Source organism: Rana temporaria, chromosome 4 (genome assembly GCF_905171775.1).
Source record: "Rana temporaria chromosome 4, aRanTem1.1, whole genome shotgun sequence".
Taxonomy (NCBI): Eukaryota; Metazoa; Chordata; class Amphibia; order Anura; family Ranidae; genus Rana; species Rana temporaria.
In genome coordinates this window covers 307110148-307127158 of record NC_053492.1, presented here as the reverse complement: position 1 = coordinate 307127158, position 17011 = coordinate 307110148, and the positions used below count along the sequence as shown (strand labels likewise).

Here is a 17011-nt window from a genome sequence, read left to right as displayed (position 1 = left end):
AAACATCATTCACAAAAATAAAACAAATCATAATCACAGTAAAATAACAAATAAACATAAAACACTCCAAAAAAAAAAGACAAAAACCTAACGGCGCTGGCGTGCCCCACGCCTGGGGCGGCCACGGCCACGGCCCCGGCTCCTCAGGGGAGACTCGTGGGGGGGAAATCAGGGGAAGGAGGAGCATACCCTGGTCTCTGCCCACCTGGCAGCCTGCCCTCCAAGGCCAGGGTGATGCGCGTGAGGCCCACATTGAGGGCTGCCGTGTTGGCCTGGACAGCCTCGGTCAGGGCGCGCACCTCCTGACCCACGCCTGCTGTGGCGGTCTGCAGGTCGTTGAGGCAGGTAATCAGAGCCAGGGAGTTGCAACTCATGTCCTGCACGGACTCCTTGATGGAGGCCATGCTCTCCTCCATCTGGTCCAAAGTCTGGGTGACCTGACCCAGATGGCGGGTCTGACGGGCCTGGTCCCTCCTTAGATTTTCCGGCAGAACCTCTGTCACCCCCCCTTGTCTTGCGGGTCGCCTTCCTGCCTTCTGATGAGGCTTGTGGCCTGGGAGAAGGGGAGCCCCTTGGGGGGGAAGCCCTGTTGGGGGAGGAGTGGGAGGGGCTAGCCCTGATGGAGGCCTGACTGGTGCCAGGACCAGGGCTAGACTCCTCCAAATGGAGAAGTACCTCATTCTCCGACATCACCTCCTCCTCAACCTCCCCATGAGGAGAGCTGGGGCCACTCCCCTGCACAGAGGACTCCGGGCTTGCCTGGGGGGCTGCATCAGACTCATGTCCGGGGGATGGTGCGGACTAGCCAGATGGCCCAGCACCCTCCTGCACATCTGTGGATGACACAAAACATTCACAGGTTGGAGGATACACACACTTGTCACATATCCCCCCCCACACATGCTACACACCAGATAGAAACAAAAAAACACACTTACCTGTCCTCAAGACCTCCTCAATGGAGTCAAAGCCAGGAACTCCCTCCACTTGCTGCCTGTGGAGGCACTGGGCAACCACCCGCTCATCATCAGTGAGCCTGATAGTGGATGCAGGTCCCCCTCCAGTGCCCCTGGCATGAGTGGCAATCTTTGCCAGCTTCCCACGGACCACGCGCCTGAGATCATTAATCTTTTTTATGATCTCATTGGGAGTCCTGGTCTCACCCCCCAACGCATTAACATCGTCTGCAATAATCTGCAGGATCTCCCTCCTCCTGGCCTTGGTGGTGTTGGCACTCTCAGGCCCATGCAGAAATCGACCATATTGGGTCATGGCCCTCACAATAATGGCCTTCTCCCGCAGGGAGAAGTTCAACTTCCTCTTCCTCTCTGACATCCCTCAAAAACACACGATCCAAAAAACACACCGACACGACACAAACCTACAAACAGCAACAGGCAACGGAACAAAAGCACCTTGCTTCAGGGGGGGAAACAAATGGATGTACTTATGCCTATTTATGCCCTGGGCGTATCTCACTAAGTACGCCGGGCCTAGTTTCTATATCACTGATTACGCCGGGCCGAGTTCTGAGCATGCGCAGAGAGGCGCTGACCATAGTCAGCGTCATGCGCATGTGCAGTCCGGCCAGGCCCTTTATTTGCATGGGGTCACGGCTCATTTCAATGGAACACGCCCACTTCCTTCCCACTTTCAATTACGCCGGCTTACGCCTCCTAATTTATCGGCGGGCGCAAATACTCTGTGGATATGGTACTTGCCTCTCTAAGTTGAGCCGGCGTAACGTAAATGAGATGCGCTACGCCGGTCTATATATGCGCCGATGTATGTGGATCTGCCCCATATTCTTTAACCAGTAGCTGGCAGTTTTTATAAGTTTGTAGCTGCATCTATGATATACTCGATGTCTTTTCCCTAAATAAAGTTCCTGTTTCCTGTCTACAGTTAAGCAGCAAAGCCCATGTGGTCTGTGCACTGTATGTTCTGTAGGGCTATATAGAATTTCTAGCATGTTATGGGCCCAGACACTTGCCCAGACACTCAGAGAAAAGCTGAGAACCCAGTCATAGCCCAGTCATAGCCAGCTACAGCAGACAAGAGCAAGATACTGCAACAGAATAACAGAAAATGGCCAGCAACACAGTTGCAACAAAGCTTTCATTTACAAATCTGAGAAACCAGAAATGCCAGTCTTGGAAATTCAAGATGAAAATGTTAATAATAATAATAGAAGGTACATGGAAATGTATAAGTATTCAGATAAGTGGATAGAGAAAGACCAAGAAAACCAAAGTTCCGGTTTTATTTCCAAAAAGCTAATACTGTATGTCCCCTCTAACAACATCATTATGCCTAAGGAAGATTTATTTTGACCACTCTCGCTGTACAGACTCTGATTTGACAATTTTGGATTATTTTTCTTTGATCATTGTCACTGCAGCTCATTTTAACCTTTTAAGGACTGGAAGGATTTGCCCCCTTAAAGCGGAGTTCCACCCATTTTTTAGTTTATTAAAAGTCAGCATCTACAAAAAGTGTAGCTGCTGAAATTTAATAAACAGACATTTACCTGTCCCACAGTCCAGCGATGCAGGCGCCCGGAGCCTAGCTCCTCTCCCTCTCCTCTCTGCGGCATGTCTAAGCAACTGTGGGGACCTGGCCATGACAGCTTATGGCTTTACGGCCAGGCATGCACTGCGCATATGCAAGTCATGCTGCTTACCGCTATTGGCCAGGCAATCTCCTGCGACCTGTGATGTGTTCCAGAAGATTTCTGGCAGCAAGGTGCTGCCTAGTAGCAATAGGAGGAAGGAGATGGACAGCCGCACTCCGAAATAACTTTTCAAAAAAGATTGTCTTTTATTTCCAAGCAGGAACATGCATAATCACCACAACCATAAACCAGGACAGCCGACTAGTTTCGCACTCTTGCTAGTGCTTAATCATGCTGCCTACTGGGAGAGGAGGAGTTCCCTAGGCGGCCAAGAAGAGGAAGCAGGAAGTGAGACAGGAAGTCCCTCTAAAAAACAGATACCCGCTCCACCCCAAAAAAAAATTACATGCCAAATGTGGCATGTAAGGGGGCAAGGAGTGCTTAAAGCAGAAGTTCTACTTCTGGCTGGAACTCTGCTTTAATGACCACACTTTTGACATTTTTCTGGGACCAGTGACATGTATACAGCTATCAGAGCTAAAAAATCGCCACTTATTACTGTATAAATGTCACTAGGAAGGAAGGGATTAACACTAGGGGGCGATCAAGGGGTTAAGTGTTCCCTAGGGAGGTGTTTATAACTGTGATGGGAGTGTACTGTCTGGAGGAGGAGAGAGGTCGCTGTTCCTGATCACTAGGAACAGCAGATCTCTCTCTACTCCCCTGTCAGAAAGGGGTTATATTTGTTTACATACACAGATTCCCGTTCTGGCTCTGTGTGGAGTGATCGTGGGTGGCAGGCGGACATCGCGCCTGCCGGGCATGCGCATCGGCTCCGATGTTGCACCCCTTATCGTTCTTAAAGCGGCTGATGTACATCTACAGCGATTAACTCAGCCGTCTGCAAGTGGTCGACAAGTGGTTAAGCATACTGAAAACTACCATCAGCGTTTTTTTACATCTGTCCTAAATTCAAGACCAAGGCGGCTGAATAGAGTTTACTTTTAGCTCTTAGCATTGCCTTGTCAAGGAGGTATAGCTGATATAAATCTGAAAATCCACTCCACCAAGGTTTATCTTGTGGCCAGAATGTATCTAAAACTTACCTACTATTAACTCATAAAGCTGAACTTCAGGAGAAAAATGTTTTACCCTTGATATGAGTCCCACCCCCTACCACAAAAGTTAACTGCTTGGTTGTAAATAAGATTATGTACTTACCTTATTTCTCACTCCCTACCGCTCAGAGTAAATATACTGTGAGTGGGCGGCAAGGTAAAGGCACAGTCACGTGCACACCTTTTATTTCGGCTTTTTGGGCACGTGTGATTGGATACAGCACAAGTTTGGCAGCAGATTTCAACCTATGATTTTGGCTGAAGTGTGCTGTTCGGCTGCATACAATCATACACAGAGTTCTGTGTTTACAGAAACAGCCAGATCATAAAGTAAAAGCAGCATACGTTCCACACATTATACATTGATAGGAACACAGTTGACCCCTTGATTATCCTTAGATGTTAACCTCTTCCCAGGCAGTGTCATTAGTACAGTGTCAGTGTACAGTATTATCACTTTATTAGTGTCACTAGCGATTTCAGTGTCAGTTAGTAACCCTCCTGGCCAGTGTTTGTGAGTGCCAGATTGTCCGCCACCCTATTACTGTCCCACTTTAAGTTGCTGATCATCGTCATTACAGTATAGTGTCTATAGCTGTGTAATTTTCAGTATATACTGTATATATACCAAAGTTTGTAGGTGCTATAACTTTTGCACAAACCAATTATCATACACTTTATTGGATTTTTTTTTGGCTTAAATCTTATTATTTATTTATTTTTTATATGTTTTATAACAGGAAGTAGAACATATTTTTTTTTTTTCAAAATGTATAGTCTTTTTTCATTTATATTAAAACTGTGTTGCATGATTGTGCAATTGCCAGTTAAAATAGCACAGTGCTAAATAGAAAACGCCCTAGTCATGAAAGAGGTCCTGGCTCCTCCTCCCTGCTGGGTGCCCCCTTTGCAAGCCGTTTGCTATGGGGCACTCGTGTGTGCTTGCTCTGTGTGTCCCCTGTCACTGACTCTGATTGACAGTAGCAGGAGCCAGTGGCTGCCTTTGCTGTACCTGAGCCAAAGAGGAGCAAGCGAGCCGAGAGAGCCTTGTGCCCATTATGGATCGAGATCAGACTCAGGTATGTATTGGGGAGAGAGAGGGCATGCAGAAGATTTTTTTTGATTGCATGCAGAAGATTTTTTACCTTACTACATAGAATGTATATGGTCAAGAATATATTTGGTCAGTGTAATCACCCAGTGGCAGTATCCCCACCAGTTTGTTTGCAAACACCACCACTAAAATACAGTTTTTCAGCCACTGTTTGAGAACAAACCCATAATGTATGAAGGGTTATATTGTACTTCTCCATAACTTCACATGAAGCTTTAAGGCATCCTCCAAACATGTTATGTATTTTAAATGTTGCATTTAAAGACCCTCTTCCTGACAAATGGTATTTTAAAACAATTGGTATTTTTACAGTGTCACATGACACATGGCACATGACAGAGGCCAGCTACCCATTCATTTTTTGAATAAAAGCTTGTGAATTAGCCTTGGAAAAGGCCAGAACAAATAACATGTTTTGGCTCCCATAGACATCAGCGGAGTTTGGTTCTATTTTCGTGGTTATAAATATCCTGCCGGGATCATTAAAAATCAAGCAAAATTAGGTTTGGCCAGTTTGCTTATCCCTAGATGTCACTAAAAGAAGAGGTCGTTCTAAACGATCTATTCCTGCAAAAATAATAAAAAATGAAGAAGAAACAAAAGGAACAAAAAAAAGCAATGGCTCTGGAGAAACCCAGATGCTTAAGCCCAAGCAAGGGAAAGCCTTTGAGGTAAAAGAGGCTAAAAGCTCATGATCTGAACATTTTAATAGACAAACCTTTGCAGGCACTTAAAGTGGTTGTAAGTCGCCCTCAGCCCCCCTAACCCAAGCCCCAGCAATGTCCACAAGTGTCTCAGCCATCCGAGTCTCCCTCCTGATTGGCTGAGACACAGCAGTGGCACAATTGGCTCTCGCTGCTGTCAAGAAAGTCAGCCAATCAGGAGAGAGAGGGGGTGGGTCACGGCTCCATGTCTGAATTGACACAGGGAGCTGTGACTCTGCCCCGGGTGCCCCATAGCAAGCTGCTTTCTGTGGGGCACGCAACAGGAGGGAGGGGCCAGGAGCACAGAAGAAGGACCAGAGAAAAGAAGGATCTGGACTGCCCTGTGCAAATCCATTGCATAGGGCAGGTAAGTACAATGTTTGTTATTTTAAAAGAAAAAAAAAACAAGACTTCACAGTCACTTTAAAGCATAACCTCACCTTTGCTTAAAAAAATTTAAAAGTACACTCATACTTACATACTATCAGCCTCAGATAAAATGCCAGTATCATGAATTACCATTCATGAAGATAGTTTGCATTATCAATATTGCCTGCAGCTTCCTGGCTTTGAGCACATCCTGCTGTTACCTACAAAAGTTTCCCCTGGTTGATGGGCTTCTGATTTGGCATAATTTAGAACAGTATTCCTTTTCCAAATAGCTCCATCAAGTGGTGTTCATGAGCCGCATATTTTCAGCAAATACAGATACAAACACAGAGCCAGGACATGCTATACATGATTTATTGTTAGGGAAAGTAATTTATAGTGCCATTTTTTTCATAGAGTGCAAGGACAAGTGAAAATGTAAATGTATTATATTTAGTGAAAGGACAATAATACTTTAAACATTAACCTTGCTCATTCCTTGTGAGGCATTCATTATCTTGGTGGTAGCCTTCACTCTTGCCCTAATTTGCTTTAAAGATGTAAAAATATGAAAAACGCTTTAAAGATGCCTAAAACCTAAAACCTTGGAACAAGAGTCAATACCCAACATCAAGTTCCATACAACTTTATTCACTATATATATATATATATATATATATTTGCATTTGGAAAAGCAACAGCATTACTATAAACTATTACAATATACTGTATATGATTAATATTATAAAAAGAAAAGAGAGCTATTATGAAAAGGGGAGAGATAAAAAATAATAATAATAATAGACAACCTATAAACCTATATATTTAAAATCAAATGATCAACAAATATGGATAATTTAATCTTATCATATGATAAAATGATGCATGAGCTAAAGTTATTTGGTTATCTCAAGTTTTCTTATAAAATGTTGGCTTGATCCAGGTCCCTTCCACCCCCTGAACTTTTTAATTGGTCAGTGTTTCCTATTAGAATAAAGAATTTGCAGGGAAATTGGGGAAAGTTGAGAATTGGATGTAACCTCTTCTGTCTATATCTCTGAATCTACTTTTTGGTTTGATATGTGCCTAGACTGAAGATAACCTTAGATTATTCCTGTTTATGGTATAGATTCAGTTTTAATTGTCAGGGTTTATGACATATTTACAGGTGTCCCTTTTATTTGCCTATGCAGAAAAATAAAAGATTCACTAAAATTCTCCCTCCCCAGTCACATTTTTGCTCTCTGCTTGGACAGCAAGATGTAAAATCCAAACAGTTTAGTCAAAGTCTAAACAGGACCATGTGGCAGTGCTGGACCAATTATGAAACACTAGTGTTGTCACATGGGGGGCACATGCTCGGAAGTGTTGGGTACTTCACTTTTCTCCTTGTAATTAAAGGCAGTAATGGTTGTAGCAAAGGTTTTTGTTGAGGGGGAGGCATGAGTTAGGTGGCCACGGGGCCACTTTAGGTACATCGCTGTCAGCATTTTACTTAACCACTTCCCGACCTCCTCATGTACATATACGTCAGCAGAATGGCACGGACAGGCACATGTACGTACCTGTACGTCCTCTGCTAGACGTGGGTGGGGGGTCCGATCGGGACCCCCCCCCGGTACATGCGGAGGTCGGGTCCGCTCGGGGAGCGATCCGGGACGACGGCGCGGCTATTTGTTTTTAGCCGCGCCGTCGCGATCGCTCCCCGGAGCTGAAGAACGGGGAGAGCAGCGTGTACACGCGGCTTCCGCGTGCTTCACTGTGTCGGCGCATCGATCGCGTCATTCCTTTTATAGGGAAGACACGATCGATGACGTCATTCCTACAGCCACACCCCCCTACACTAGTAAACACACACAAAGTAAACCCTAACTCCTACAGCGCCCCCTGTGGTTAACTCCCAAACTGCAACTGTCATTTTCACAATAAAGAATGCAATTTAAATGACAATTGTCCCAAAAATGTGTCAAAATTGTCCGAAGTGTCCGCCATAATGTCGCAGTCACGAAAAAAATCGCTGATCGCCGCCATTAGTAGTAAAAAAATGCAAAAAAACTATCCCCTATTTTGTAAACGCTATAAATTTTACGCAAACCAACCGATAAACGATTATTGCGATTTTTTTTACCAAAAATAGGTAGAAGAATACGTATCGGCCTAAACTGAGGAAAAAAAAAATTATATATGTTTTTGGGGGATATTTATTACAGCAAAAAGTAAAAAATATTGAATTTTTTTCAAAATTGTCGCTCTATTTTTTTTTATAGAGCAAAAAATAAAAACCGCAGAGGTGATCAAATACCACCAAAAGAAAGCTCTATTTGTGGGGAAAAAAGGACGCCAATTTTGTTTGGGAGCCACGTCGCACGACCGCGCAATTGTCTGTTAAAGCGACGCAGTCCCGAACTGTAAAAACCCCTTGGGTCTTTAGGCAGCAATATGGTCCGGGGCTTAAGTGGTTAAAATGTTCACTATATTTATTTTTACATGATACTATTACTCTGTGACTGCTTCTCTTTATACTGTATTTAAAATATGTGTACAATATATACAGTAGATATGAGAAATACTAATTATAGATCTTCAGCTATATTTTACTTAAAGTGTCACTAAATCCATAACATAAAAAACTATCAATAAATGCCATATTACATGCTGTTCATACTCACTCATTCACTATGGGATTCATTTTCTAAATTCTGCAAAAAAAATGATTGATCCTGGTGTTCTCCACATTCTATCCAAATACCCAATGCAGTTAGGAATTTTGCAGAACAGCTTGGCACATGCTCAGTTTTTTCGGTGAGTTTCTATGCTGAGCATTTCCTCCCTATCACATGTGAGCAACCCATGTGACTATAAAGTCACACATGTGGGCGTATACACAGTGGTAAATAACAGCCCGCTCCCTCCCTCCTACTCCATGCTCACTAACTAGTTAAACATAATGGGTGAGGGATATTCCATGTAGATTGATGTTGACTTCACCTTCCTCTTATTCTTAGACAAAGGCTGGAGGGGCGTGGCACAGCCTGTGACTAGCAGAAATCTGCCTACACCATGTTATTGGCAAAAAACTAAATTATTGACACAACTTTTTTATTTTACTCTGTATTTTATTTTGAATATCTGACCAGCAGCAGAGGACTAGAAGCTCATCCTGCTTATGTGTCCCTGAAGACAGGCTGGGAAAGAGCTGGGTCAAGTGACAGATGTATATCAATTAGAAAATATGTTTTTGTTTATTACAGTGCCATCATCAATATACAGAAATAGAAGGGGCAATGTACATTAAATAGTGTGTGTTTAAATATATTTTTCACCTCCCTATATTGAAAATGATACTAAAGTGCATTTTTAATTTAGAATACTAATTACATATCACTGTGTATTTATTGTGCACTAATGCTAACTGTAATTTGAATGACCTATTTTTTTTTATATCTTTTTATTTCAGTTTGTGGTAACGATGTTCTGGACCCTATATATTTATGACAGGGAACTGGTATATCCAAAGCTGCTGGATAATTTCATACCACCCTGGCTAAATCATGGAATGGTAAGCATTCATTGTATTTTGAACAAAACACTGTAAGCAAGTGTACATTACCATGAAAAATAAGTAGGTTGAAAAATCAAAGAAAATAATACATGTTAAATAGAAGACCTCAAAGAACAGCCAATGCATGTTATACAAACATTATAGATATCTTTGTCTTGTGCACAGTCTGGTTGAGTCTGCAGAATGTATTTTTGCTGAGTACACAGGTGGGTTCCTTATGCTCACTATACATTTTAAAATTGTATTGTACAGTCTCTTATCAGCTACTAAAAAGTGCAGGGTTGTGATGGATTGGATGAATTGTTCAGGTAGGTTCACACATTACATGCCTTGGAAGATTCTAATATATAGCCTGTTTTATATAGCTTCCACCTATACCTTCCCTATATTTAGCTTAATAACCTATTCCTTCCCCATATGTAGCCTAATTAGTCCATATTTATGCCTTAGACCCCTTTGACACTGGAGCGGTTTGCAGGCGCTATTGCGCTAAAAAAAGCACCTGCAAACCAACCCTAAACAGCTGCTGCTGTTTCTCCAATGTGAAAGCCCACTGGAGTGGTGCGCTAGCAGCACGGGAAAAAAAATCCTGCTAGCCACATCTTTGGAGCGGTGTGTATACCACTCCTTCACCGCTCCCACCTGTTGAAATGCGCAATGCGCTTCTGCAGAGGCACTTTGCGGGCGGTTTTAACCCTTTCTCGGCCGCTAGCGGGGGGTTAAACCCAAATAACTTGAATATTAGTTTATCATTTTATAAATAAGCAATAATGAGCAGAACAAAACCATAAAACCTGTAGCATAGACAGAACATAATATCCACATTTGATTCAGCCAACAGTGCAAGGAGAATAATGCAGAGTCACCCAAATCAGTCAGTCACGTTTCACTTTACTAGTGCCAGGCCAGTATGGATTATGGTTTTAACTCCTGAAACTGAACACTTACAAGGATAGAAACGATTTTTTGAAAGGACATCTTTCGGATATTTTGTCAAAATCAACTAAATATTTGCACGTGTATTTGTGGTTATCATTGATAACTCACAAGAACATATAATAGCTGACCTTCAGCTGAGAATACCTGTTGTCTTATTGTATCTGTCCACAGTACTGGCTTACTCACTGACCTAAAACAAGAAAACAGTTTTTCAAGTCAGAGAGAACTTTTGACTTGCACGCTTATTCCAATGACTCAAAAAGTATTAACACCATTGACAGTCAACCAGAAGAGAAGTCAACAACAGTGGCTTACATTCTCTCTCAGTGCACATTTGCATTCATTTCCATTCTATGCACATGAAATCTGTGTGCTTTGTCATTAGGTTTTTTGTGTGTATGGTGTAAACACATCTGTAGTAATTTTTCTGCACATCAAAATGCACATGACTCCAGCATTGTGGTGTGAGCAGGGAACAAAGAAAGCAATCCTTTGTTTACTAAAGGCTTAATATATATTTATTTTACAAAATTTGTTGAAAACCAGGTATTAATTGCAGTTCAAAATTTTAGTATTTTTTAGTATTTTTTTTTATTAAAAGTGAAATATCTGTTTTTTTTTTCTTGTTTTGCTAATGAATTCTGCTAATAATAAAACCAAAGTGTTCATTTTAGAGTGCTGATTTTGCACTTCCTGATACAACAAATAATCCACAATTGAAGTGTTTGTGTCAGCTCTATTAACTAGCCAGCGAAAAACTGAAATGAAAAGAGTAAAAGACAGATTTTAAAACCCAGCTTTAAGGGTTACCCCAAGTCATATTGTATTTGAATGTAATTTTCTGTAAAAATCAATGCAATATGGCAACCTGGAGGTCTTCTGTACACAATTGGTGCACAGAATTCCCCCGAAAATGTAATTTGCTGCTTGTCTGATTGGCTGACTAATTTCCCCAAAAGTCTGCACTAAGATACAAGCCAGATTTTAGACGTCCTTTACAACCAAAAAAATTTATTTTTTGGTTAGATGCTCCTAAAGTGTTAATAATTTCTAAAAGGATTTCCTCATTAAAGCACTGCAAATTAAGCAGCTGAATAATAACGAAAAAGTCACTTACATTCAAGATCTATATCCAAATAACACAAATAAACTGCTTTTTCTTTAGAAACAGATAGGACAAACAAGCAAAAGCGAAGTTACTCTTTAGATCTAAACCTCCTACAATGTTGCTGGTTAGCACCATTGATACCACAATGATTTGTCAATTTTTTTGTTTTGGTAGTAAGTAAGGACCCTGTCTGTTCTTCTTCTTCTTTCTTTTTTTTGCTATTTGTTTTCCATTTGGGTGATTTTCCATCACTTCCTTTCCCATAGCAAAAAAAAAAAAGAGAGAGGAAATCCATCCAAAATGAGGAAATCTCTGGTTGTCCCCATGGTCACCATAACTTGTATCCCAACTGGAAGATTTCTTCTCTATTCCTGTTCTGGTGGCAACCCAAAATGTGGGTTGTTATGTTTAATGCCGCGTACACACGATCGGTTCGATGGACCGTTTTCAGCATGACGAACCGATCGTGTGTGGGCCCCATCGTTTTTTTTCCCATCGTTGAAAAAACTTAGAACCTGTTTTAAAATTATCTGATGGTTAAAAAAACGATAGAAAAAAATGATCGTCTGTGGGAAAAACCATCGGTTAAAAATCCATGCTCAGAATCAAGTTGACGCATGCTCGGAAGCATTGAACTTCATTTGTCTCAGCACGTCGTAATGTTTTACGTCACCGCGTTCTGACACAAGCGTTTTTTTAACTGATGGTGTGTAGGCAAGACTGATGAAAGTCAGCTTCATCGGATATCTGATGAAAAAATTCATCAGTCCGTTTTAATCGGATGAACCGATCGTGTGTACAGGGCATTACTTTCAATCTGGGTGATCATGGTAAACACATAGAGAAGTGAATCCCCCTAAGGGACAGCAATAAAAAAAAAAAAAAAACAGGTATGTTTAATCCCTCTACACACCATCCAAAAAAAAGTTTTGCCTTTAGTTTTACTTTAAAGAGGATGTCCGCTGAAAAAAAAAATATTAAAAGTCAGCAGCTACAAATACTGCAGCTGCTGACTTTTAATATCGGCACACTTACCTGTCCTGGAGTCCAGCGCCGTCCGCAGCAGAGTGACGAGCGATCGCTGCCCCCCGCCATCCTCAGTGAGGGAACCAGGAAGTGAAGCGATCCGGCTTCACTGCCCGGTTTCCTACGGAACCCAGAGTGTTCCCAGAGCACAACGGGGGGAGGACGGGAGGTGACGTCATGCCCGCAGTCTGCCCGTAGACTGTGGCCGGAAGTGGGTGCAAATACTTGTCTTTAGACAGGTATCTGCACCCCCCTGAAAGGTGTCAAATGTGACACCAGGGGGGGGAGGGTTCCGATCAGCGGGAGTTCCACTTTAGGGTGGAGCTCCGCTTTAAGCAAAAATAAACAAAAGTTTTTATACATTTCTTAAACATTTAAAATCAAAAGAAAGAAAAAAAAGAAGTATAAAATATTGGTTCAGATGATTGTCTGTTAGAGTGGAGATAAATATCAAAAAGCAATGAATCTTTCAAATAAACCATGAATCTCTACTAGTAAAAGATTTCTTTTTAGGATGTAATGTTCTACAGCATAAATACACTGAAGGGTATTTTTCCACCCTGAATGTCTTTAACAGTGCCATATGGGTGTGGAAACATGGAACACTTTGTTATGGTTCTGCAGTTAAAACTCAATTGCTTTTATACAAGCTTATGGTAAATATGACTTAATCAGACCACAAGAATGTGGAAGCTTCCCTAGGTATCTCATTTATTTATTTGACATGCAACCAAGGCAACAGAATTCCACCCCTTTGAGTGTTCAGACTTGTGATCTGCTCAGACCTGGCAGACTGCATTTCTTACAATTGAAGACATATGTGCACTCTACACAGAAAAGAGTTTACCTATCACTCGAGGTATTTACAATAAGATTATCACCGTGAGAAGGATACATCTGCCCTTCGGCCTAATATATTTTGCCTATACTGGATTTCTATAATGTGCACTTAAGTTTATTATTCTTGGTATTTCTTAGACCATCAGCATAATCACATAATTTCTACAAAATATCTAGGAACCCTGTCACCAAGAACAGAATGTGCAGCAGTTCACTCGAAACGTATATTTTTACAAAGTCTGTCAGTGCCTAATTTAGTATTTTTAATAGGACAAATATTTTAAGCATTACAAATTATACCTAAACTCCAGGAATATTTGAAATTACTGTTATAGTCCATTCTCTTATATTTAAGCTGGCCATAGATGGGTTGGCCAAAAAATGGTAGGTTCAGCAAGGACCAGACAAATTTTGATCCATGTATGGTTGCTCTCCAGCAACCATTAGTATCCTGGAAAATATTAATTTGATCAGTTCATGCAGCCAATTGGCTGCAGTACTGATCTGTGTATTCTGATAGCAGAGGAGTCCCTGTTGTCAGGATACAGTTGCACACAAGGAAGGATTCCTTCCTCAAATTTTTTATTATTATTATCAGTGGGCTGTCTGATCAAAAAAATGTGATCCATCTTTGGCCTGCCTTAGCATAGATGCCATCATTACACGGTTGTCATCACAGTTGCCATCATTGTGCCTAGTTGTGCATAAGAGTTGCAGCAATTAAGGCCCAGATTCTCGCACAGCGGCAAATCTTTGAGCGGGCATAACGTATCCTATTTACGTTACGCCTCTGCAACTTAGACGGGCAAGTGCAGTATTCTCAAAGCACTTGCTCCGTAAGTTGCGGCGGCGTAGCGTAAATAGGCCGGCGTAAGCCCGCCTAATTCAAATGTGGAAGATGTGGGCGTGTGTTATGTAAATGTTATGTGACCCCACGTAAATGACGCTTTTTACGAACACCGTCCGTGGACATATCCCAGTGTGCATTGCTCCAAAGTACGCCGCAAGGACATATTGGTTTCGACGTGAATGTAAATTAAGTCCTGCCCCATTCACGGACGACTTACGCAAACGACATAACATTTTCAAAATTCGACGCGGGAACGACGTCCATACTTAACATTGGTACGCCGCATGTACGCCTCATATAGCAGGGGTAACTTTACGCCGGGAAAAGCCTAACGTAAATGGCGTATCTGTACTGCGTCGGACGGGCGTACGTTCGTGAATTCGCGTATCTAGCTGATTTACATATTTCTAGGCGTAAATCAGCGTACACGCCCCTAGCGGCCAGCGTAAATATGCAGTTAAGATACGACGGCGTAAGAGACTTACGCCGGTCGGATCTAATACAAATCTATGCGTAAATGATTCTAAGAATCAGGCGCATAGATACGACGGCTCAGACTCAGAGTTACTCGTTTGAGAATCCGGGCCTAAATGTCAAAGAAAAGCCAATACCCTTTACCCTCTATACTTAAGCCCCATACACACTATCAGTTTTCCTGTTGGTTTTCTCTTCAGGTTTACCAAAACCATGTAGTGCAAGGACCTGCCTGATTGCATTCAAATTGAAACGCTTAAGGTTTGACCTCATATTAGATGGTTTTGGTAAACCTGAAGAGAAAACCACCAGGAAAACTGATAGTGTGTATGGGGCTTTACAGATCAGAGGCAGTAATGAAGAAGAGACTGGTCATGTAAAAAAGTGAATATTGTATTAATTTCAATCATCCAATGATGTTCCAATGATATTCAAGAAAATATCATGTTTTTTACTTACTTCAAAGAGAACTTTGCCTTATTGACTAAGCTAAGAGAACATTCACTTAGTAAGACACTATTCACTATGCTAGATCTTGTGAACATTGTACAGCAACCAAAAATTTCCACTTTTTTATGCAAAATATATGAGAATTAGCATGAAATTGAATGCAAAAAAGAGGCTAATTTACTAAAGGAGTTCAGAATCTTCACTCAAAAATGTGCAAATAAAAAAATAAGCTAGAATTTTTATTTCACATGACTGACTAACTAAACTGATTTTTCACTATTTTTGAGTGAAGATTGTGTCAAATACTTTACTAATTAAGCCACAATTTATTACCCATAAAACATTTTTTGGTACACAACTCTCCACATAACAAAAAATATCCCTAATTTAATTTGATTTAAAATTATATCACAAAAGAGCATGGTGTCCTTTTATGAAAGTGAGATCAGCGGTGATCCCGAGTCTCACCACTGATCTCAGGTCATAAACAGTTTATGAAGCTGAGGTAATCAGCTGAGAACATGTTCTCCACTGATTATCGCAGCACAGTGAGAATCTGTAACTCACTGTCACAGAAACGGCCAGTTTATGAAGGTGCGATCTCAGCACCTCACTGGCGATCTGTGACAGAATTCTCATTTTCTGATTCACCATCTCAGAGGTGGAGAATCAGAGTGAGAAGCGTGAAGCTGGCTGAGTATTGTGGAGGAAGAAGGAAGAGTTTTGACTTCCATCCTTCACACACGAGCAGCCATACAGTCAGAGCACATATTCCTCACCATTACACACCCCAAAACGAGCAGGTTAGGAATTTATAGTATATATGTATATATATGCATATATATGTATGTATATATATATATATATATATATATGTTTATTTTTATGTGTATATATCAATATATATATATACAAATCTGTATATACAGATTTATATCTGTATATATATATATATATATATATATATATATATATATATATATATATATATATATAAAAAGTGACATAGCAAGTCGCTGTACTGCAAGTGGTTATACTGTGATGATGGCAGCTGAAATCACTGTTATTAACTTTTCTTTATATATATATATATATATATATATATATATATATATATATATATATAAACATATGTAGCGCCTGGCTACTTTAGGTACCGGTGCTATCTAAATTTAGAGGGAGATCAGAGTGGAGTTAAACTCTGATCCAAATTGTTATGTGCAAAACAGGGCCTCTGTCTCAGCTTGGCTCTGCTGTAGGCTATTCTGTTGCGCTGGGGTGTTCTTCCAACCCCGGTGCTGTAGGTGGCAGCTGTGGAGTCAAGGTTTGGGTGCTCTCAGCAGCCAATCAGGAGGGTTTGACTTCGCTGTGCATGCTGGGGAGGGGTATTTATAAGGCAGACGCCATTGGTTTTGGGTCTTCTTCTTCGAGTGTGGCACCCACCTTTAGGGTGACCACATCACGGCCCCCCAGCGTTATGGCTTACCTGGCCAGGGCGTGCATGCCACGCGGTGTTCCTGGTCCGGGACCATGTTGGCCCGGAGCATCTGAACAGCAACGGGAGTCCAGTGAGCGACTGGGTTCCCACCTTTGAGGATCCCAAACTATATAGCTGTTTGGTGGGGAGTCCGTCTGAGGAGCACCATTGAGAGGCTGGCGATCCAAAAGGGCCTCGACAAACCTCCGGGGATCAAGGTAGCTGGACACTGAAGGATTGATCACCTGTCATTCGGTACCTGAGCGACAAGTTGATGGAGACCCAGGCGTAATTGATCTAAGGAGGATTGCCTCTGTAACTAAAAGTCAGAGAGGGCCTGTGGCAGAGGTGTCTCCCTGAAGTTCA

General features: G+C 41.6%; 1 protein-coding gene across 1 annotated transcript in view; it reads left to right on the top strand.

Annotated features, from left to right (window-relative positions):
- Positions 1-17011, top strand: part of AIG1 (androgen induced 1) — a 398211-nt gene that overhangs the window by 170380 nt on the left and 210820 nt on the right. The window contains exon 3 of the mRNA XM_040350577.1: positions 9377-9478. Coding sequence (XP_040206511.1) covers positions 9377-9478 — 102 coding nt within the window. The remainder of the gene's footprint in view (positions 1-9376; positions 9479-17011) is intronic.